This window comes from Corticium candelabrum, chromosome 1 (genome assembly GCF_963422355.1).
Source record: "Corticium candelabrum chromosome 1, ooCorCand1.1, whole genome shotgun sequence".
Lineage (NCBI taxonomy): Eukaryota > Metazoa > Porifera > Homoscleromorpha > Homosclerophorida > Plakinidae > Corticium > Corticium candelabrum.
In genome coordinates this window covers 1,258,754-1,280,621 of record NC_085085.1, presented here as the reverse complement: position 1 = coordinate 1,280,621, position 21,868 = coordinate 1,258,754, and the positions used below count along the sequence as shown (strand labels likewise).

The window sequence follows — 21,868 nt, the reverse complement described above, 5'->3', positions numbered from 1 at the left end:
CCTAGTCAGGGCAATCAGAGCAATTTGGTGTAATAGACAACACGCTACCTCAGCCTATCTGGATATACATGTACATATGCAACAGCCTGATCAAGTATTGTTGATTAGTATACAAACCCAGAGCAGCTAGCTACCAACTTTTAAGGATATCCTCCCATAGTAAATGCTTAAAATGAACATAACAAGCAAAAGCAATCATCACAGCAGCAGAATTTGTCAGCACTATGAAAGTACTAAGTAGAACAAATCCGCTTGATTAATGTAAGTCATCCTCATTGTTTCTTTTCCCGTTTTATGATGCCTATCATCTTAGAACGATCAATCCCCTTGACACCAAGCTCTTCGAAAGCATCTATGTCAAGTTCTTGAAGAGTGGCACCATCAATCTCTTTTTCTCTAAATAACTCAACGTACTTGCTAAGCTTGCCCATTTCTAACAACTGTGCAACATCATCAACACTCATAAAACCCAAGTCTACAAAGATATCAACATCAAATAATTACCCACTTCAGTTTAAATCACTGCCCAACAAACAGTGTAAGTAAGTCATACCTTTGTCTGGCTGAACCGAAAGTTGTCGAGCCAGACTCAGATCTGACTCAAGCAGAAGCTGTCGAGCCATAGCTTGTTTCTCATCTGGGCTACAGATCTTCAAGTATGTGCTTGCATCCACTGCACAACACAACATTGTTGTTAACACAAATCTAAATAAAACGTAGACTTACTAGGTCTTGTAGTGCCTGTAGCGCTTTCTGAAGGCAAGTCGATAGTAATCTCTGACCGCTGCAGTGTCAAGTTTTTGTTGCCTGAATGACTGGCAGGAATAGCTGTGTCGACCTTATCTACTGTACGCTCATCTTCTGAATTTTCATCTTCTTCTGACTCAGTACTTGAGGGTCCAGACACCTCAGGCGTTTTCACACTGCCTTCATCTCTATCTTCCATGCCAGGAATATTGCCCGATAACTCATAATCAGACTGAGATTCCACAGGTGGCTGAGAATTGGGAACTACAGTTTTTCTAACATCATCTTTCAATTCTCCTGTTTCTTCCAAGTCACTTGCCTCATCATCACTGTCATCTGTTACATTCTCTAGAGAATTATCTCTACCCTCAATCCATACTGGATGGTGCAATCCACCCTTGCCACCCAATACAAATACAGGCACTTGCGACGACTTAGACCCTTCATTAGTCTTAGGCCTGTGATCCATCTGCGGAAACTTGTGCAATATAGACACCACAACGTCAGACCAACAATCATCACTTTTACTATCAGACGCGAGAGTCTTTTTCTGCAGTGCTAAAACCCTACAACATACATAATCAACGTAACAGAATAGTGATAACTATGACATTATAATGGAAAACCTGTTTATGGCCAGACGAAAATGCATGTAGTGTTCTACTCTGATGACATCTCTTGGCAACAAGCGGACAGGAAGGTCTTTATCATCATAGAAGTTGGTGTCAACCACATACTGAACCAGGCAATTCTCTAGTCAGTAAATGGAAACATGAAATGTGAACAAGTTACTGATATGAATTATCTACCCTTTGCTTGTCGCTCAAGATCGTGTTCGGAGTGAAGAAGTGTTTGATCAAAATCTTCCATATGCTCCACAAATTTTGAAGGTACCGTAATACCGTTTTCTACGTGCAACCAATATAATAGCATTATATAAGTATGAGAAAGGAAAAACAAACAGACATGTCACCTTCATATGCTTTTGGTAGATTGGTAATTGTTTCTTTGACTGAATCAGGCAGTGGAGATTTAAGCGTCAATGGAAGATGGGCAAACTCATACTCCCTATCACACAGCTTTGAAAACAGTACAGCAAGAGTTTCGTACAGTTGGGACATAGAAGTAGAAAGCAAGTTGTCACACTGCCTGTCAGCAAGCAAACTAAACATAACAAAGTGTTTACATAAAAACATGATGTCCACTGATGGCTGCAATCATACGAAGGAAATCCTATCCTTGATGCTAAATTTGGACTCCAATCAGTCTCATTGTAAACTTGTAGTAAAAAGTTATAAATGGTCAACTGGGATAGCTCCTCACATTTTGCACTGAGAGCTTCTCTGCCAATCGATTTTTCCTCCATTAGAGCCTATAACAAAAATGAAAAGCACTGCTCTGACAGCAAAACTGATCTGCTACATACACACCTGGTAAAGATGGCCAGCAACAGCCCTGAGTGCTTTAACCAAACCCACAGAATTGCAGTAATTCAAATCGTGAAAGATAATGTCAATTTCTTTTCTCTGAGATAAAGATAGCTGACTCTATATGCAATTGCTAGTAATGTTCAGACTATTCGCACAACCCACGTGGTGATAGCACACAGACCTTGAAAGAGATCGGAAGTTCATGCTCCAGAGTAGGCAAGTCAATATGTGCCTGAACGCTAAGAACAAACCATCTCTTCGTTTAAATTCAATGGCATGAAAAACTAAAAACTCACTTGCCAAGAGATCTTAATGAAGGGTGCATAGAATGTTTTTGACGATAATGGAAAAGAACACGAATTTGTGCTGGATCCATTATAAATGACTTTCCAGCAATAAATTGCGTCACAACAGCTTGTTGCAATCTGTGAAAATCAAACATCATGTTTGCTTTGACTTTATACTTTCCCAGTAAGCTAGCAGTGAGATCAGCTGGTGTTTCTTCTTCTTTCAGGTTTCCAGCACCCGGCACGTACAAATGGTGTCTATGAATGATTCTCATTAGCTCTGCTCCAAGCTCGCCACTTACCGAATTAACTTCTCGTCTACATGCACAATGTTACATTTTACTAAAGAAGTGCCACTGAAAGTTGCTAATCTGACTTCAAATATGGTTGCAACTCTTCAAGAGTGATATCTCCAATCAAACAGTTATGAAATCCCAATTCCAGGACACTCACTTCTTCCTTTGCTGGCAGGAATTTGAAAGTCGTAGATGTACATCTAGTTGTATTGAAATGATCATCTGTCATCACTGCCGTCATGAAGTCATTCTGGGTAGTCACCTACAATATATATACACAATTTTATTTCTCTATTGGAAACATGCCAGTTGCTGAAGCACAACCAAAGTTCGAATAACAACAAAAAGAGCATCAGGACCATGTTCCTCCTCTTCAGTGTCACTCAGCAGTTGTGCTAACTTTGTTTCCTTTTCATTCAGAGGACCAATAACCCCACCATTCAGTTCAACATACTTGTTGTAATTCTCTGCAACACAGCAATGGCACTGCTAGATATTATGATATCTACAACTGCAACTTAAACCTTGTACTCTTGCAAACAATCTTCGAATGTAGGCTGCGTAGTCCTTGCTGTAACGTTTAGTAAGTCGCTTCACAACATCACCAACAGAAAGTTCAAGTGCTTGCTGCTTTGTCACGAGATGAGAAAGATGCTGATGCAGCCACACATAGAACTCAACTAAATCGGGCAACAGTAGTCCACCAACACGAAGACGTTGTTTTTCTCTGATAAACTTGCGAAGGACTGACAACTCCTCATATAATCGCGTATTATTAGACTGTTGTATGTGCTCAAAACTGTAAACGAAGTCGTTGTATGTTGGCACGATAGGATAGGTAGTTGAGAATTCTCTACAATACATTTCATATTAATACCAAAATACACACAATCAAACAAAGACGATATTAACCTAACAGATGTCAGAAAGGGATGTTGCTGCCAAACACTCTGATAAACAAACTAAAAATTGTAATATTATCAAATTTATCGTCACTTATCTACTGCCATAAAGACCAACCGCTTACCGGTTTGTCTTCAAGAAACATTTGCCGAGTTGGCTCAAAGACTTCCTCATGAAAAGCCTTCTCATATAAATCCAAATCATCTAAGTTAGTGAACACGGAACCACAAATGGGTGAATGAGTTCTTTGTGCTACCTAAAATAATAATACATATTTAGCACTTGATGTATGTGAACAACACATGAGTGAGTTGCATCTAACTTCAAATATTTTGTGTAAAGCTGATGTAACAAAAAGAGTCCTTTCTTCATCACAGAAATCCAGATTATTTCTCATCAGCATCCACATTGTCTTCACTTGAGAAAGACAGTAGTGGCGTACAGATTGCAAATCAGAGATAACACCACCTGACACATGTTCAGTTAGATGCTATTCAATTCTTTATCACACAAATTAACCTTTGATGATGTGTTGAGCATTGTGCTGTGTCAACAGTGACAAACAAAATGAACCAAAGTTGATCCAAAGCAGAAGGTAAAGAGAATGAATGTTTAACGTCCCTCTATCCGCATGAGCTGTGTAATCAGCATGTCCGTACATGCCGTCAGCAGTCAGCTCACAACCACAGTCATAAAGAAGACCACCACGTTTCACAGCATTAGGATACTAAAAATAAATTCTAGCTCAGGTTTGTAATGCACATTACAGTCTATTCCACTATACCAAATTTCCAGTGACAAACGTTCCTTCCAGAGCTTCAAGTTTAAACATATGAGTCCAAATGTGAGTTGAATCTGATGGAAGGCTCACGGCAACTGCAGCAAGGAGAGCAAGTGCTCGTCGCAAGTCAATATCAGATGAATCTACAGTTAATTAATCATAAGTTCATATTAGTTGCCACTCATAACATCACAATGTAATTAACTTTTACCTTGTTTATCAATTTTTGTAGGACAAAAAAAATCCCAAAGAGGATCTGTTTCTTCTACATCTGTATCTCTAGGATTGATGCTTCGTCCGACATTAGCTCCACGCAGTTCCGGTAATACTTCATCAGGATAGATAGAATTAGAAGGTTCAAGACAAATCACCATCATGCGTGGATCAGCAAAGCATGCCAACAAACAGCACTTCTGTTCATCTAAATTAATGCATTTGAGCTCATGCACTTTCTCAGCTAAACAATGACTTGAAATCTTGACAAGAGGAATTATTACTAAACAATCAGTAAAGTAAACAACATTCAAAAATCAAACCTTCTTTTCATACAACTGATAGTATATAGCTAGACAAAGCATCATTCGCAAATGCAAACTGTTCTTCATACCTTCACACATCTCATTTCTATGCAAGAATACAAGTCACATAACTACACAACAACCAGTACCATGCATTAGCACAAAAATGATTCACTTGCAAAAATCACAAAGCTCTTCAACAGCATCTGCTTCAGCTTGGGCATCTCCAGTCAATGCAGCTTGTGATACAGCTTCAACAAGATCAGTAACTTGCTTGTACAATCTCGACTGAAACGTTTCATCTGTACTGTCATCCACCATGAATGGCAATAAATGAGATTGAAACCTCGGTTTATCCTATACAATCATCATACAGTTGTAAAAATAAGAATAAAAATATCTGCACCTTAAACTTATTTAATAAATCCGACATCCAAGAAAATGATGTACTAAAAGTATGAAAGTAATCAGTGAATATGTTGATCAGTTTTCGTGTACTCTTTAGACGTTGTGACATGTGATGGAGAAATGCTAATATGTGGCCACTACTTCCTCCCCATCTCTGATCCTGAAATAACCTGTTAACATGACTGACAAACAGAGGATTGAGATGCTTGAAAACAAAAACAATATCATTCATTCTAAAGTTTCAAAGTTGTAAACTAATTTCTCACGTACACGCTTCAGCAATTCAATTGATCCTGGTTCAAACATCTCAGAAAACTGTCTAATGACAATCTGAGCAACAGCTTGACGTTCTACTTGCAACACTGTTGTAAAGGGATGTTTTGATTCATAAATCTCCTGCAAATCAACAGTTGCAGTGCTATATATAGCACACAATGTATGTAAGCAATAGCAGACCTCATCATATTGATCAATACGTTGAAGGAGATGAGTAAATCCAGCTCTACTAATACTTGCACTTAGCTGATCCAAGCAGCAATGAAAATAGACAGAAGCTAGTGGCTGCTGTGACCATAAATTCTAAAATAAAACTATCATAAGCAAGTTATTTAGTCTGGTTTGGATGATGTACGTACACGATTCCCAGTGTAGCACGCTGGAATAAATGGTTCCATCTCAATTTCATTACAGTGTATATGATCACAAAGCACTTCACCAATCATTTGCCGAACCTATATTGATTACAAAATACTTGTAATAAACAACACGTCAATATGAGTAGTTTCAATGCCTCTTACCTGAACGTTGAAATTTATTCTATTGCTGTTTTTGGCTGTAGACTGCAAAGCCTGCATCAAACAGTGCTGAGCCAATTTGAAATGCACAAATCCAATAGGAAAATCATCATTGCCATAGACTGACTCTTTCCTTGACAAAGTTTGACTTGACACTTGAAGGGAATCTCCTGCTTGTGAAACAGCAGTAACAGACCAATGGTGCTGCCGGTTGATCATGTTCAATAACCAATGACAGTCAGGCAATGGGCACAGAAAGCCATGGCCTGGTGAAGCAGATGGAAACTGAAAAATCAGTACATCTTCTAACAATGCACTTCCCGCAGTGAACAATGCTTCTATGTCTGATTGTGATTCATTTTCTTCCAACTGATAGGATTGACGTATACAAGATAAGCTGCTTTTGACTATGCTCCTCAGAGTCAAGATCTCCACTTCACCTAACACCTACAACAAATTGCACAAACACGTTGCAATAAAATAAATATTTATACAGGTTGCTGCAAATCTTAATTAATAAAAGACCATTCTAAGCCCATGGCCAAATGTGAAAGCCATATGCATATTATTGTTTAAGCAGACAAAAATATGCTGTTAGCTTCAGAATTCACAATAAGCTGTACTGTTATACAAATTGTCTACCTTCTGTGCTAGCTTCATTGCTGCTGCAGCAGTAGCAGCAGATTGGTCAAAATTGAGAGCTTTCATAAAACTGAACACAGTGTGAATGGCTTGAAGTTTAGGACGAACAGAAACATCTTTAAATTGGTACACTCTCATTGCAGGTAAGCTGGCAGTCTACATCACAATGCAAAATATACAACATACATTACACATATACAGTTTGCTTTCCTCACAGAGCAAAACTCACCAGATTTTCGTATGCAAAACACCACCTCATAAATGGTTCTTCAACACCTGATAAAGTGTCTTCAATCAATGAAGATGAGAACATATTCTGAATGTAGCCAAACATTACATCAATGATGTAAATAAACAATTGCCCTTCACGTTCTTGTACAAAGTCTTTTGCATTAAGAGAAATATTTGATGGCTTAATGTCTGAAGGAAGAGCTTCCAATAACTCCAATGATCGCAAAGCTGCAATAGTAGCACCGATTCTTTTCTGATGAAGCCGAGTAATGACGTGCAGTTTAACAAAGCGCTCCTTTGTTGGGTATTTTTCTAAGCCACCAAGCCAAGCACTCAGCAGATGATGCTTTTGGCTGCCATGATCGCCAAGATAACAGTGCAGTTGTGTGCGTGCAAATTCAGCTAAATATCGATCCCACAATGTCTCATTGCCATCTATCGCTTGGCAAGCCAGCTGAGCAACAGAAAGTCTGACTGTAGTTGTGTTAGCCATTGTTGAATCCAGCACCTTAAGAAGCTCAGAATTAGCTCTTGCTTCAATGTCACAAACTTTGACTTGTTTTTTCTCCAGCATAGATTGGCTCACATTGTCCATTTGCTCTTCATCAAGATCAACTTCATGAATTGCTACCAGAATGTGATCAAGTGCTTGTTCTATCTCTTGTAGAACAAGACTAAAAAAGGGAAAAACAGGAAATACAGAATACTGGCCATTATGTCGAATGGGTTGTCTAGCATCAAATGTATGGTTCAGCAACTGAAGTTCATTAAGCTGAGGAATTGGTAGAGTTCTAAATATGTCCACAAACAAGTTCCTTAATGAAACGTCTTCTTCATTATCATCACCACCACCACCATCATCATCGTCATCGTCATCATCATCATCATCATCATCATCATCATCATCATCATCATCATCGTCATCGTCATCGTCATCATCATCATCCCTTGATGCAAGAGACTGAAAGAGAAGTTCCAAATTATAGTCTCTATTCATCTGGTAAAAAGACAGTGCTATGTAGTTATAAAACAAAGTCCTGAATCCACTCTGAACACGTTCAGAAACTGTCAAGCATGAATCCTTATGGTCAACTGCCATCATTAGCTGTTCACCAATGGCATGCAGATTCCACAGCTTAGCAAATCTTTCACAAAGAGCATTCGACAAAACAGGAAGCTCACTTACAAGCCACTGTAATTTTTCTGCTCTTTTTTTGGCATTCATTTTTCTGTTCAAGTGACTGCCATCAATATCTCCAAATTTGATGCGAGACACTGCCATATCAATGGCCTGTGACAAAAGTTGTAGAAGACCTTTCACCTGCTCTGACACGTACACATCATCGCTTGTGACATCATGTTTGTCATAACTTACAAAACATGCACGCATCCAGTTGCACACATTGACTGGATCTGTGCGCTCTACTTCAATAATGCTATCGAGATAAATGTGTTCCCATCCATGCAAAAATAGAGTTGGGTAGCATGGTTTGGAAGGGCCCAAACTTGGAGGAAAATGAAGTAATAGGATAAACGTTTTCCTCACACCAGACTTATTGGCTGCATCAACTGATGATGTCAGTTCATATTCTTCTATCATAGTCCGTACATGATTGATTCTTTTGCGATCACAGATTTTCATGTTGGCAATAATAAGAAACACGCGACAACAGCTATTCTCTATAAATTCTTTCAAAAAAGTCATGAAAGCTTCTAGAGTACAAACATTTTCTAATTTTAACATGACTAGCCCATTGGTCACACTACCTGGTAGCAGCTGCTCCATTACATGAATACCAAAACTGTCACCATTTATGCTACCACTCTGAGAATAGCTAGGAGGCAGTTTATGCACTGCAGCAGTAGTTCGTGTAAAGCAGATCACTTTAGAAGCAAACTCAGTTGCTACAGGAAGATCTTTGCAAGACAGCAGAACTTCTTTTAATGAAAAGTGAGGTTGAAGATCCAAATACTCAAGAACATACTGCCATGGAATCTTTCCACTCTGCAAAATTAAAGATTCCGGGGTTGCTATTTTCAGCAGACTACTGCACACATGAAATACAACCCACTGCACAAATGTTGCAACAGCAAAACTAGAGTTTCTACATATTATAGTCTCCTGAACACATCTCTGTGATAGGTCTAGAAGACCCTTTGCAAGCCAAGACTGAATAATCTTTGGATTTTGAACAAGTTCTTGTCGGCATGCTTTTCCATCACATTCTTCAAATAGCTGAAAAACAGACACAAAGATTGCACTACATTGAAACTGACGTCCTTGTTCAGTTCTTGCAAGAAATTGAAATCCTATATTTCTGAGAACATCCTCTAGGTGCGTGATGACTTTAACAGCTGTGTCATCCCATGCAGATTTATCTAGACAACTGTGTGCTTCTTCTTCACAGTCATTCTCATCATTATCAACTGAGCAATCTTCTGATTCAACAAGAGCCTCCAAATGTTGACAAAATTTATTCTGCTCCTTCATTGGAAGAGGTAGAAGCTCCAGAAACAGTGACTGCAATGTCTGTATTGTAGAACCATAAAAGTTTTCTTGTCCAATAGCCTCATGGAATAACTTTCCTTTATCCATAGCTAAGGACATTAAGCAGCCTACAACCGAAGGTAGTGCACTTTGAGCAATCTGCAGCAAATTTTCTTGTGACACTAAAAACTTTTCAAATCGATTCAGAAATGGAGCAGGCGTATTATCGACCTCGGATTGTCGCATGTGCACAATGCACTGAAATTTGGGATCAACCCTGCAAGGTTTTGAGTGTGACCCAATGGCAATATTTGCATAATAACGACGACCACCTTCAAAATTAGGATCATCAATTCTTCTAAAGTGCTGATTGAACAAATCATAAAAACTTTCATTGATGTCGTCAGTTTGCCTAAAGATAACAGTTCGACCTTCCAAGGCAGCATGCTTGATAGCAGATATGATATGAACTTTCTGAATATCACCATCATTAGGAAAATCACTGCATGTAAATGTACAAGTTGAATGCCGATCTAAGACATGATGCTTGAACAAGAGCCTTACCATGGAATCATCATCACTTGTGTCAATAATCAGCTTGTATCGTACTTCTGCTTCAATAGCTTCGTTGTCTCCTGACTGAGCAAGGCTAACATCTGCAAGACTTTCTTGCAAAATCTCTATTGTGTTTCTTTGCTTCAGATTACTCAAAGAGGAATTCATTGTTTCCAAAAATTTGTCTGCAATTAATCTAAAGTTTTGTTGCCCCATGCCACTGAAGTTTCGTTCAAGTGCTTTCAGTACAAGATCAGGAGTCAATTCAGTTGTGCTACCACGATGACGTCGAATGTAGCTAATAAAATGAATAAAATCTCTTAAACCATAAAACTTCTTAAATTGAGGTGTTTCCATAATAATTCCATAGGTTACACAAAATTTGTCAAGAGCAGCTATAATGCCTTGAACTTCGGGTTGTGGTCGAGATGGATCAGGGCAAAGACAACCCCGAGCTAATGTCTTCAAGTCATCTTCATCTGGATGAGGCCGAAACAGACTGATAGCTCGATTAGATTTCGCAGCATCAAGAATATGGTTAGTAATTGCAACAAACGACACTTGTGGATTGTCAAGATAATAGTGTAACACTTTCAGAGACTCGTGACTTTCTTCTGGCAAACCAGCTTCATCCATGAACACAACACATCTGATTGGAAGTTTGGAAGTGTTGTGATGCTGTTGTCGTTTGATAGCTCTCTTAAACACATTTTCAATTTCAAGCGAAGTCGATCGTCTTGAGCATTGATAATGATATGGATCAAGAGCTGGGAAGTAGTTTGTGTTTCGAAAAAATGGCTTACGAGACTCTGCTCCTTTCATGTTCACTAAAGCTAGATTAAAGGAGAGAGTTTTTGAACATCCTGGAGGTCCAACAATAATAAGAGGAAGGCAGCAAGCAGTACACACAACAGTTGCAAACAAGTTCTCCTTTAGTGCTTTAGTCTTAGCAATTCCAAAAGGAATATACATACCGTCCACGTATTTATCCATCACATTGTCAAAGACAGTGCTGAAGTTGTCTTCGCTAGTTCCTGCTTCAAATTCATTAAGTAGTGAGGCAAACGTCTTCCTATACCGTTCATCCAGTCGCAGATAATACACAATACCAAGTGAAGAAAGAATGGCAGCACGTGCACACCAATTGTAAGATCGTTTACGGAAATGCTCTTGAAAAGAATCCTCAAAATATGCAGCAAGAATAAATACACGCTGAATATCTCTTTGGCTCACACAGCTTGTGGCTCTTATGGCTGCTTCTCTAGGAAGAAATCCAACTAATTTCAGTTGCTCTGTAGCAAAATCACGCACTATGGACTGGCACTTAGCAATCAGATCTGTATGTTGCAAAACTTGAAGACTAAGTCTTCCACGATTCATGGTAATCTTCTCCCGGATGTAATCATGTTCTTGATTTTCATCCAAAGCACCATAATCCCAAACAACAAAACGAAGAGTTGGTGGAAGAGGACGAACATAATATGATCCTAACACCCAGTCACCATGTTCCGAAGAGTCACGTATAGGAACACTGCTTCCTCGATGAGGATTGCAAGCAGCAACAAGAAAGACATTAGATGGAACTAAATTACCGTCTAAGCTACGATCAACAAGCAACTCTTTGATCACCCCAATGCATGATGATGTGTTAATCTCATCAAGAAAAACAACAACTGTTGGTGGCTGCTCTCCACTATGCTTCTTTGTTAGCTTCTGCAGCTCCTCTGCTTGCTTAAATACTGGAGTGAAAAAACAGATAAAGTCTTCTGGAGTTAAAGCTGCATGCACATTTAACTTATGAAATGTGTTTATGACATTCATCTTTAAAAATCCTTCCAGAAGTCTTGCAGTATGCATGGAGGTGTTGTGATTATTAGCTTCAATGATCAAAGCCTTGTCAATATCAAACATAGACATAGCTGGATCAGCAACAGCATCTAATAGCACCTTTCTAATGTCTTTCCAGAATACTGACCATGCCTCATTGACAGATTCTTGATCTAGAATCTTCCCAGATCTATTCTGCATAGAACTAACAACACGATTTGCAATTTTCATATCTTCTGGGTGACACGACACTTGAATGCCAGATAAAGACCTCACACCAGCTTCCTTTTGCAAAATTTCAGCAACAGTTTCAAGTGTAATGCGACGTAATCTTTGTGATGACGTATTCCAGAGAACAGACAACATTTGAAGCAATGCTGTCTTTCCAACACCAGTTTCTCCTTCAATGACAACGGGAACTCCACACATCCGCCTTTCATGAATGTTAAGCATCTTAACAGTATAATCTACTGTTAATACATATTTTGCTTCATCTATTAGAGCAAGTCCGAATCTTGAAGCATCTGGCGATATTTGGTAAACCTCTTGATCAACATTAAGAGCCCTGGATAAGTAGTCATCAAGCACTTCACGTTGTTTCAAGTCCATTAAAGACGGTATGTTTATGCCTACTCTTTCCAGCTTCTCCCGTTCCTCACGATCCAGTTTATCTGGGTTAATGGAAAAAAACAAAATGCTAGCTGAGCGATCTTTGACATCATATATAAGTTGCTGATGAGAATGTAATTTCCAGTCCATCTGAACGTCAGGGTGGCAAAAGCTGTTTACTTCCCTCAGCATTGTTGACAGCAAGGTAGAACCCAGTTGTTTTGTATCGGCACCGCCCAGTCCTACCCCTTCATTGAAGTTAAATCCAGGCAAGTTTTCCAGTATAGTGCATCGTCGTTTCATGTACTTAACAAAAAGCTGCTGCAAAATCTTTCGATTTTTGACATGATCTGGCATAGCTTCCGACAGAAGCTGCCAACACGTTTGATCAACCAAATTTGGATCAGTTGAAAATTTGACTTCACATTTATGTCGATACAAACGATTGATGTGTTTCGGGTTTTTCAATGCCTTCAAGTACTTGCATACTAGCTGTACATCTTCGTCGATGTCAAGTGGGTCATCCTGTTTGACATGATATTCACTACCAACATATTTCAGAAAAGGCACCAAGGCATAAAACTGTGTCAATCCTTGCTTAGCATCCCAATCACTGAAAACTGATGGAACTTCAATAAAAAAATGCCAGTCATATCCAGCTTTTAGCCTAAATGACCAGCCTGTAACAGGGTCTTGGACAAAACCCATGCAAAAGAGATTAAATAAAAACCAATTAAACTCATTCATCACAAAACAATAATGATCTGCCTCTTCGCTTTTTGCATTGTTTGGAGGTGAAATAGTGATGTTAAAGTAAATACAATTGCCTAATACATCTCTTTGTGGTTTTATCCGTTGCATCTTTTGAATTGCCTTGCCCACACTGAATGCCTCATGCACTGCTATAGTGCAGGTATCCCCTTGGCACGTCTTCAACTGTTTTTTGATGTAATGAGATTTTCCGTCACCGGCTTTACCAAACACCACTGCAATTCTGCTTATACCAAAGCGCATCATCACTTTTTCTTGACATATGTTTGATACATCCAAATGTGAAAGTTTAAGTTTGTTAGTTTCATAACACTCAATAGTGATCCAAGGAGCATCATGACAAATGGAAGATGCATCCAAAATATAGTGCATCTGTACTGACCGATTCAATGAATCTAATTGAAATCGAAGAACTTGTTCCTGTAAGTCAGTTCTAAGATGATTCACATACACCATAGCAAATGTTCGGTACAAAAAGCTTGCTGCTCTTTGAAGAAAACAACTACATTCTTCGTCTGTTGTGTTGACAGTGCATCGTAACACCTCAAATGATTCAGGAGGCCCTTGGTATATCTGGAAAAGCAATCGAAGTATTTGATCAGGACTGAAAAAGTATGCATTGTGAACAGTATGACCAGCTGATTCAAAAGAAAGGATTCTTGGTTTTGAGCATAAACACATAACAACATGGACATCGTTTACTAGTGCATCCAAAAATTCTCCACACAGCTGAAATGGTGACACAGATCCAGAACCAGTAATGCTCAGCAATTTTGGCAAAATGTTTGTTTTTATCAGCTGATAATGTTGAGGTATCTTAGCTTCCAAGACTTCAACTGAGTCTCTGTTGCTCTTAAATAGCAAAGAAACAAGATTGGCAACCTCTGAAAAGTTGTCAGTTGTCAATCCCCTAGCCAATGCAAGAATCTGTTGAATGCTAAAAAACAGCAGCTGTATATATTTCTTTTGCCAATCACTGACATTCTGTTGCCATGACTTCAAGTCAACTTGACATTTCTTGAGCTGGTCTTCTGCCTTTTCTAGACTAATAGCAACATTATGCGGAAATTGTTTGTCTCTGTATTTTGGATCACCAAGCCTATGAAGACGTGAACAAGTGTCAAAGATATTCTGCACCAATTCATTCTTCTTCAAAAATTGTCTCATTCGCAACTGTTGTTGGTTATCGCCTTCGCCCTGCATAAACCCCAGCTTACGAACAAAGTCATCCAAATATTCACCATCCAGTTGGACTTCTTTTTTTCCCACAGTTCTAGAAGCATGATGGATTTCATCAGAAGCCTCTGTGACACCCTCTGATTGGAGGGTATAAACAAGCTGTAATCTGCATTCATCAGACACTTGAGCAGTCTTCAATGATGTCAGTGCTTTCATGCCAAAACTGAACTCATAAAATCCAGATGTCATTATTGCTTCCAAATCACGAGTGACATTCTCAAAGGTATCACCCTGCATTACCAAACAAAGCATAGACACAGTTGTTAAATTAAAAATGTAAGCTACATATTACCTCAGCTTTTGAGAACCATATTTTGATTGTAGTTATGTTGGTATTAACTGTATTTACAGGATGCTTCCAATTCAATGAATTGAACACATCAGATTCTTTCAGATTCTGAAGAAGACATGCAAATGTGACTTGTGGGTCAGTGAAAAGCACCACAAACCGAAATGCAACTTGCAGGTGACTCAGCACTGTTTCATTGTATTCTTGATCCCTCAATTGATTGGTTATCAAACCAACCTAAAGTAAAAAGTGTTACGTGCTTCTTGATGTTATTAATACACTTACTGCTAACCTGCTGATTGAAGCTGATTTTTCCTTCCGGTGTGTAGAATTTCTTTTCACGAATAAAAGTGAAAAACTCTTCACTCTGTTGTATCTGAAACAAACAATTATTAGTCGTACAAATCAGTTTCTTCTGTAGCAACCAAGCTTGCTTACAACATCAAATGCATGCAATTTGTTCATTGGAGTATTCATAAAAAGACTGTCCAATTTCTTCTTCAATTCGCTGCTCTCAGCAACTGTTAGCTTATTCAATCTGGAAGCTAAAACTACCAATCACATCCACAGAAGAACACAAATGAAGCAGAAATGTGTTACAATTTTGTAGTTCTTCACTATATTCTTTCAATTTGGTAGACTCTAGATCTCTTAAGCAATCCTTCATGTCGTACTGTTTGCACACACTGACAACAGTCTAGAAGTTAAAAATTTTGTAGCAAATAAATCAAATTATAATAAAGTATCAACATAATAAACCTGTACAATCGAAGTATATTGTACAAGACCCAGCATATCACTGATTCCACTTTGCACTGACTTAAGCTCGCAAGAATTTCTAAATTCAGGGTATTCTACAAGTGTAGCCAACTCTCTGTCAACATCTACTCCTTTGACCCTTTCTTGTCCGATGACAGATACATCTTGAAACTTTGCTGTTTGATCCAGTAATTGAATTAAGCAACGGCGTGCTCTCTGTATACATTCGCTAAACGTTTGAAGACTGACTGTACGACTTCGTGACTGATCTCCATCATCAGCCTCAGCGATGTCAAAATCATGTCCAAAGATAGAACTAGCCCAGTTGTAACTAGCTACACCACTTTGCAGAGATTGAGCATTCTGTAAAACCCTTTCTAACTGTTCCTCCATATATGCTCGAAAAAGAACACTTCCATGAGCAGAGAAGTAACTAAGCAAATCCTTGTTTTGCAAAATTGGACAAAACCATGCACTGACTTTGTCATGAAGAGAACAGATGTCTTTCAATGTGACATGTGGCTTGAAAGACAGTAAACCTACAGATTCATTGCCCACTGCTATTCTTGAGTGACATTTGCCAAATAGCAAACTTTCCTCAACTAACTGAAACAGCTCTTTGTCAGTCTCCACTCCCCATGAAACCAACAAGTCTTTCATCCATACCCTTTAGCAACAAAATCAAACAACACAGTCACAAAATAATCTAAAGACAATTTCTTAATTAAGTTAAATATACCATTTGTGATCAGAAGTTTGATACAAGAGAAAAGAGGTCAAGCTCTCTGATTTCCTTTCAAATGCTTCAATAATGGTGTTAATATTTTCAATGTCAATGAAAAGACTTGAGCACAAGAATGAATCATACAACTCCTTCAACCTATTATAATTCTGTTTGAAGTCATTCAGGTTGCAAAGTGCCATTTCACTATTGAGAATTTGTTGTTGAACACCAAAAAGCCATCGGCAAACATCAAGGTACCATGACTCATACTCTTGCATGTAATCTGTGAAACAAGCCTCAGAGTTTCTTTGAATAAATTCCACTGATGTTTCTGGTTGGGGCATTGACCAAAAACTTGGAAATGATCTAAGAACAGTCGCTAGTACTTTTAGTCTTGGTGGATTAGCAAGAGTTAACTGTGAAGGTGGAGCATGTCGACAGCACTCAACCAGTAACCGCCAACAAGTCATACAGCTGATTCCACATTTAGGCAAAGGCAACGTGCCTATTTCCTTTCCAAAACTCTTCATATTTCTTGAAAGGTCTCCAAGAAATTGCTTGACTACATATGGTAGATCTTGCTTTATAAGGTCACCTTGGCTTGGTACGACAAGCTGTAGACAGCACACCAGTAAGCAAACATAAAGATAAAGTTATACAAACCAGCCACCGGTATTACCTCACAAAAGACGTCTACAAGAACGTTTTGCAAAGGTGATTCCCCAGAGCCCAACTGATCCTACGCATGTGTTCAATAAATGTCTTCCACACAAGATAAGAAGCAGAAAATAACAATTTACCAGCATAATATCCAGTCTCAAATGGTTTCTTGCATTTCTCATGTACAAAATCAAAAACTCTTTCAGATCGTCTAGCAATTTTGAATTCTCACATGTCAGAAGACTAGGACAATGTTTAGGTTGAGCTAAATGCATTAAGTCTTTAAAGAAGTCCAATCTAATTTCAGCATTCCTTGCCATAGACTTCAACAAAACCAAAATGTCTGATTTTATTGCGTTCCACTCACTGGATCAAATTAAAAAAAACATAACACATAAAATGCATTCAAGAAAGTGACATAATACCGTTCCAGGCCAAGAGTGAACAGATTTTGCCAAACTACATCAGCAAGCCTGTCACCAGGTTGAGGTCTGTACTTTCTTAAGAACTCTCCAAGCACCTAATACAGGCAATAAGAATAAAGAATCATCTACTTTGAACACAATCCTCTTTACCTCTTTGGGAATAAACATCAAATCCTTCAGAATATTATAAACTGACTTAGGATTCAACTCTTGCAAAGACTGAGAAACTAGTTTAGACACCTTTAATTAATAAACATAAACAAGAAATTAGATTACTGGTTCCTAATTGTATTTCTTTAAAAGTACCGTCTGAGTGATAACATTCTGTAGCAACACAGGAGAAGTGTTACGTGTAAATGTCAACACTTGCTGAGTCCATTCAGAATTTAAAATGTTGAGAAATGGTGACTTCGTCAAGATCACGTCTGTCAACTTTGCTATCTCTTGTTTAAACTCACAATGATCAAGAGGCATCAAGTTGGCTGAATTAGCCTCATATGCACTGTTCTTCTGATAGTTGCACATACGTTTATAAATGTCATGGAATGTGAGAATGAGATCATGAGCCTATAAAATTCATATAAGAAAGAAACTATGGTGATGTTGGTTAATGACAACCTCCACTACAAATCCTCGAAGGTCACCAACAGTAGAATATGGTTCGATTGACTTTCTCGGACGAGCAACAACAATAATGTTTATGTAAGATCTCACATGTGTAATCAATAAACTCTCATCTGGGAGGCTTTGACACAGAGTGACAACAGTTTGTCTGCACACAATAGTAACATGCAAGTTAACTACATGCATGACACACACACACACACACACACACACACACACACACACACACACACACACACACACACACACACACACACACACACACACACACACCTAAAACCTAAATGTCAGGAGCCGCCTCTCAGAGGTCACGCCCCCAGCTGTTTAGCTGGGCCCTGTGCGCTACTCAGGAAACTCTGGGCCTGCGCTAGCAAACTCCTGGAGCCGGGCCAGGCACTCGCAGGAGCACCGACTTGTGAAGCCAACTGTGGTGTGAGCACCCGAAGTCTCACCAGGGCCCCTCCTGAGTCAAGGGAAGCAAATTTGTGTTAGTTTCTTGCCTAAGGAAATTATGCCATAGCTCGCCATCACTGTGACTTGAACTTGCAACCCTTCAAGGTCCCGGATGTAAACACTCCGTAAGATGACTCTCTAACCAACTGAGCTATCGTACCACATGCGTGCGCGTGCGCACACACACACACTCTCACACACACACACACACACACACACACACACACACACACACAACTTCCTTTCCTTCCTTTCACTGTGTTCATTCCAATACGGAACAATGTAGGCCAAGGTCACTACAGACAATGTTAGGAGGAAGAAATTCTCTGACAGCAAAAATGCTTGTGGTTATGGGACCTTGTTGATGAAAGTTTGATGGCAATAGTGACATTGAACAGTCAAGGACTGACCATGTTTCTGCCTTTGATGGTTTACAAGGCCAGCATGATTTACAGCAGTGAAGCCACAACCATCAAAACTGCACTGTATATCAAACTTTGATGTTGTTTGCCTTGCTTCACATCGCTGTTTCTGCTCATCCTGGCAGTCTTTCTCTTTTTGCTTTTTAAATTCACTTCTTGTGTGGTGGTCAAGATTTTATTTCTCCACACATTTCGATCTCGTGCTTGTATCCTCCAAACCTTCTCAACTTTGCAATCCCTTGAGAGAGAGGGTTTGAAGATTTGTCGTGCAATCTCCTCGTTGGTAATCCCGGATACTGGGTTAAAGCCTTGCTAATAGCACAACATGGGTCAGTTGGACTGGCGTTCCAAACTGTTCCGTGTTCATCTTGTGATGAACAGAAAAAGGCAGCTTTTAAAACCAAGCTTACTACAAAGTCTAAGTCGTATGCCTTTCTTCACGCAAAGAATAAGACTAAACTAACTTGTTGGAATGTTCAATCAACGAGTTCTCTTGGTGCTCAAAGCTTCAAGGTTCGTCAAATTGTAAAGAACAATGTTTGACAAACGTATCGACTTGCTGGCTCTATCTGAGTCACGTTGACAATGTCATGGCATTACTCCAATGCAGTCTGTCACGTCTCTAGATATGGAGTTTGGGAGGGGCTGCGATAATATACGTGAGATTGAGAGGAGGACTAATAACCTATATTGGGAAGCAGTCATTTGGAGAGTGCAGTTCGCTGGTCAGCAAGGAGACAGGAAGAAGGAAGAATGCCAGAGAGGAGGAGAGTGAGGGACGAGGTAGAAGAAGTTCCATAACGGAGGGTCGGTGTTACTGAGAGAATTACTGTTAACTGTCATCGGTGTGAAGTTTGACAAGTTTGTTGTACGTATGTTTGGTCTCCTAGTTCTTTAGAGATTTTAAAAATTATAGCAAGAAGAACTGTTTTAACTACAGAGACAACGGTCTCTAAAGCTATCCAGTATTCACTGCAACAACTTTCTTTTAGTCTTTGGCGGTATAATGCTAAACTGATCTTGGACAGACTAGCCATCTGTAATGTTGACAAAGTTATGTGGGAGTATGTGTGATCTGTTTGCCCACTGTTAATGGGTAAAGTATATATGTTTGGGGATTGTTTGATTTTGAAAGAATATATATATATATATATATATATATATATATATATATATATATATATATATATATATCTGGATACATTATAAAGCCGTAGTGTCTGTGTGTTTGTTCAGAGTAAACTCTTGACCGGTGCAGCGGAGAGAGGTGGTCAAACTGTCATTCGTCTGCTCTTCTACCCTGGCTCAGTCTGCACCCATTCATGGATCGTGGGTCCCCTCTCAAGGAGTTGACCCCATGTGAAATCTTGCAAAAATGCAAATGCTACACCTTATGGTTTATTGGAACGCACGCCTGTACCAATCCCGCGTGGACTTTACACGTCGCCGTCCTTCGCAATGCTTCCAGCAAACGCCAACTTCTTGCCGATTGAAGCTGTTCTTTTACAGCTTGCGTTTCTCTCCAAATTCTCATTGCATTTGCACCAAATCCAAAAAATACATTTTCTAAACATCTTCTAAGGCCCAAAGAACCTCGTGTGTGTGTGTGTGTGTGTGTGTGTGTGTGTGTGTGTGTGTGTGTGTGTGTGTGTGTGTGTGTGTGTGTGTGTGTGTGTGTGTGTGAGCATACAACGATATATTAATTTACTAACAACTAATCTAATCTGCCCATGCAGAGAACGGAATGTGGGCTAGTATATATATACTTAAATTCTTGTGCACGACACAGTACTACACCATTCCGGCTTTGACTCTTCACATTCTGTGAAGTCGCCATCATCTTATTTTCTCGTGCTCGAGTTGCTTGGGAAGCAGCTGGAAGTGTTTTAAGCCCAATCAATGAGAGCATCATGCATATCCGTCTGAAGTCACATCTTTCCTACATTACAGTTTTTGCTGTCTGCGCTCCAACTAATCCTGTCACCTCAACAATTGAAGCCAGCCAACCATCAGATGATTTCTACAATGAATTGAGTCCTGCAATGGCAACCATTCCAGCAACAGATATGGTCACCATTTTAGGAGATTTTAATGCTCGAATAAGAACAGATACCAACACATGGCATACAAGTATTGGTCCTCATGGAGTAGGTGAAATAAACAGAAATGGCCAAAGTCAGTTGGATTTTGTGTCACTAACAAACTTTCTATTACTAACACCTAGTTTTGGCACAAGTCAATTCATTAGTATACTTGGCATTGCAATGGTGACCAAACAATGCACCAATCCTGGTCATGTAATTGACTATATACTAGTCAGTGCCAAACATCGCTCTTTTCTGTTTTGGATACGAGTGTCCACCGGGGAGTTTACCATCAATTAGACCATGAGCTCGTCGTCTCCACCTTTCGATTCAAGACTAAAACGAAGCGTCGTCAGTGTTATTATTCTCCTCCCCATCAGACCAAGTGTTTACCATCGAACAAAATGTCAGCCTTTCGTGCATCACTTGCAGATGCTTATGTCAACCATGTTGCCGTCAGTAATCCTTGTATTGAGGATGAGTGGGCTTCCTTCAAGTCAGCCATCCAAGAAGCAAGTGACAACCTACCCCCTTTGCCAAAAAAGGAGGCTGATTGGATCACAGATGAAGTGAAGAATCTCTCCAGGAAGAATAAAGGAGCATGGTTACATTTACGGGACATATCTAGTAGTGATGACCAGCGACATCCAAATACCTTGGCAGAATATCGCAGGCTGAGAAGGTTAACCAAGTTGGCAGCTGAGAAAGCAAGAAATACACGGTGGAGTGCTAAGGCAACAGAAGCTAAAAACAAAGAAAAAAAGGTTACAGCAACTAGGTTGTGGTGGAAGTTTAGTCTAAGACTAGAGCTTAAGCTGCTTAGGAATCAAGCATCTAAGCCTTCATCATCCAATATCCTTTCCAAGGACAAATCCAAACTCTCAATGACATTGACAAGCTTC

At 39.3% G+C, this 21,868-nt stretch overlaps 1 protein-coding gene across 1 annotated transcript; it reads right to left on the bottom strand.

Moving 5' to 3' along the window:
* Nucleotides 1–49: 49 nt before the first annotated feature.
* On the bottom strand, nt 50–20,719 carry LOC134194241 (uncharacterized). The gene is made up of 42 exons (XM_062663167.1): nt 20,649–20,719; nt 19,072–19,317; nt 18,002–18,155; nt 17,690–17,950; nt 17,534–17,623; nt 17,384–17,478; nt 17,099–17,324; nt 16,978–17,037; nt 16,314–16,912; nt 15,575–16,241; nt 15,416–15,512; nt 15,254–15,366; nt 15,108–15,191; nt 14,819–15,052; nt 7,036–14,757; nt 6,807–6,962; nt 6,168–6,611; nt 6,006–6,101; nt 5,827–5,949; nt 5,641–5,766; nt 5,369–5,575; nt 5,138–5,319; nt 4,981–5,068; nt 4,656–4,920; nt 4,448–4,587; nt 4,183–4,390; nt 3,986–4,131; nt 3,788–3,919; nt 3,673–3,722; nt 3,285–3,613; nt 3,085–3,227; nt 2,841–3,022; nt 2,474–2,782; nt 2,359–2,416; nt 2,178–2,294; nt 1,971–2,119; nt 1,721–1,911; nt 1,557–1,655; nt 1,374–1,500; nt 727–1,313; nt 554–673; nt 50–475 (listed from the first exon to the last, which is right to left on the bottom strand). Exons 1-42 carry the CDS (start codon nt 20,717–20,719, stop codon nt 273–275), a joined length of 15,696 nt encoding a protein of 5,231 aa, XP_062519151.1. The 3' UTR covers nt 50–272.
* Between the last annotated feature and the right edge of the window lie 1,149 nt (nt 20,720–21,868).

Bases quoted from the DNA above. Each gene is read 5' to 3' on its own strand.
- LOC134194241 (XM_062663167.1), bottom strand. From the start codon at position 20,719: ATGGCGACTTCACAGAATGTGAAGAGTCAAAGCCGGAATGGTGTAGTA. The intron at 19,318-20,648 runs GTATATATATAC...CTTTGCGTGAAG, and splicing joins TGTCGTGCACAAGAATTTAA to AAAGGCATACGACTTAGACT. The intron at 15,053-15,107 runs GTTAGCAGTAAG...TTTTTACTTTAG, and splicing joins AAATCAGCTTCAATCAGCAG to GTTGGTTTGATAACCAATCA.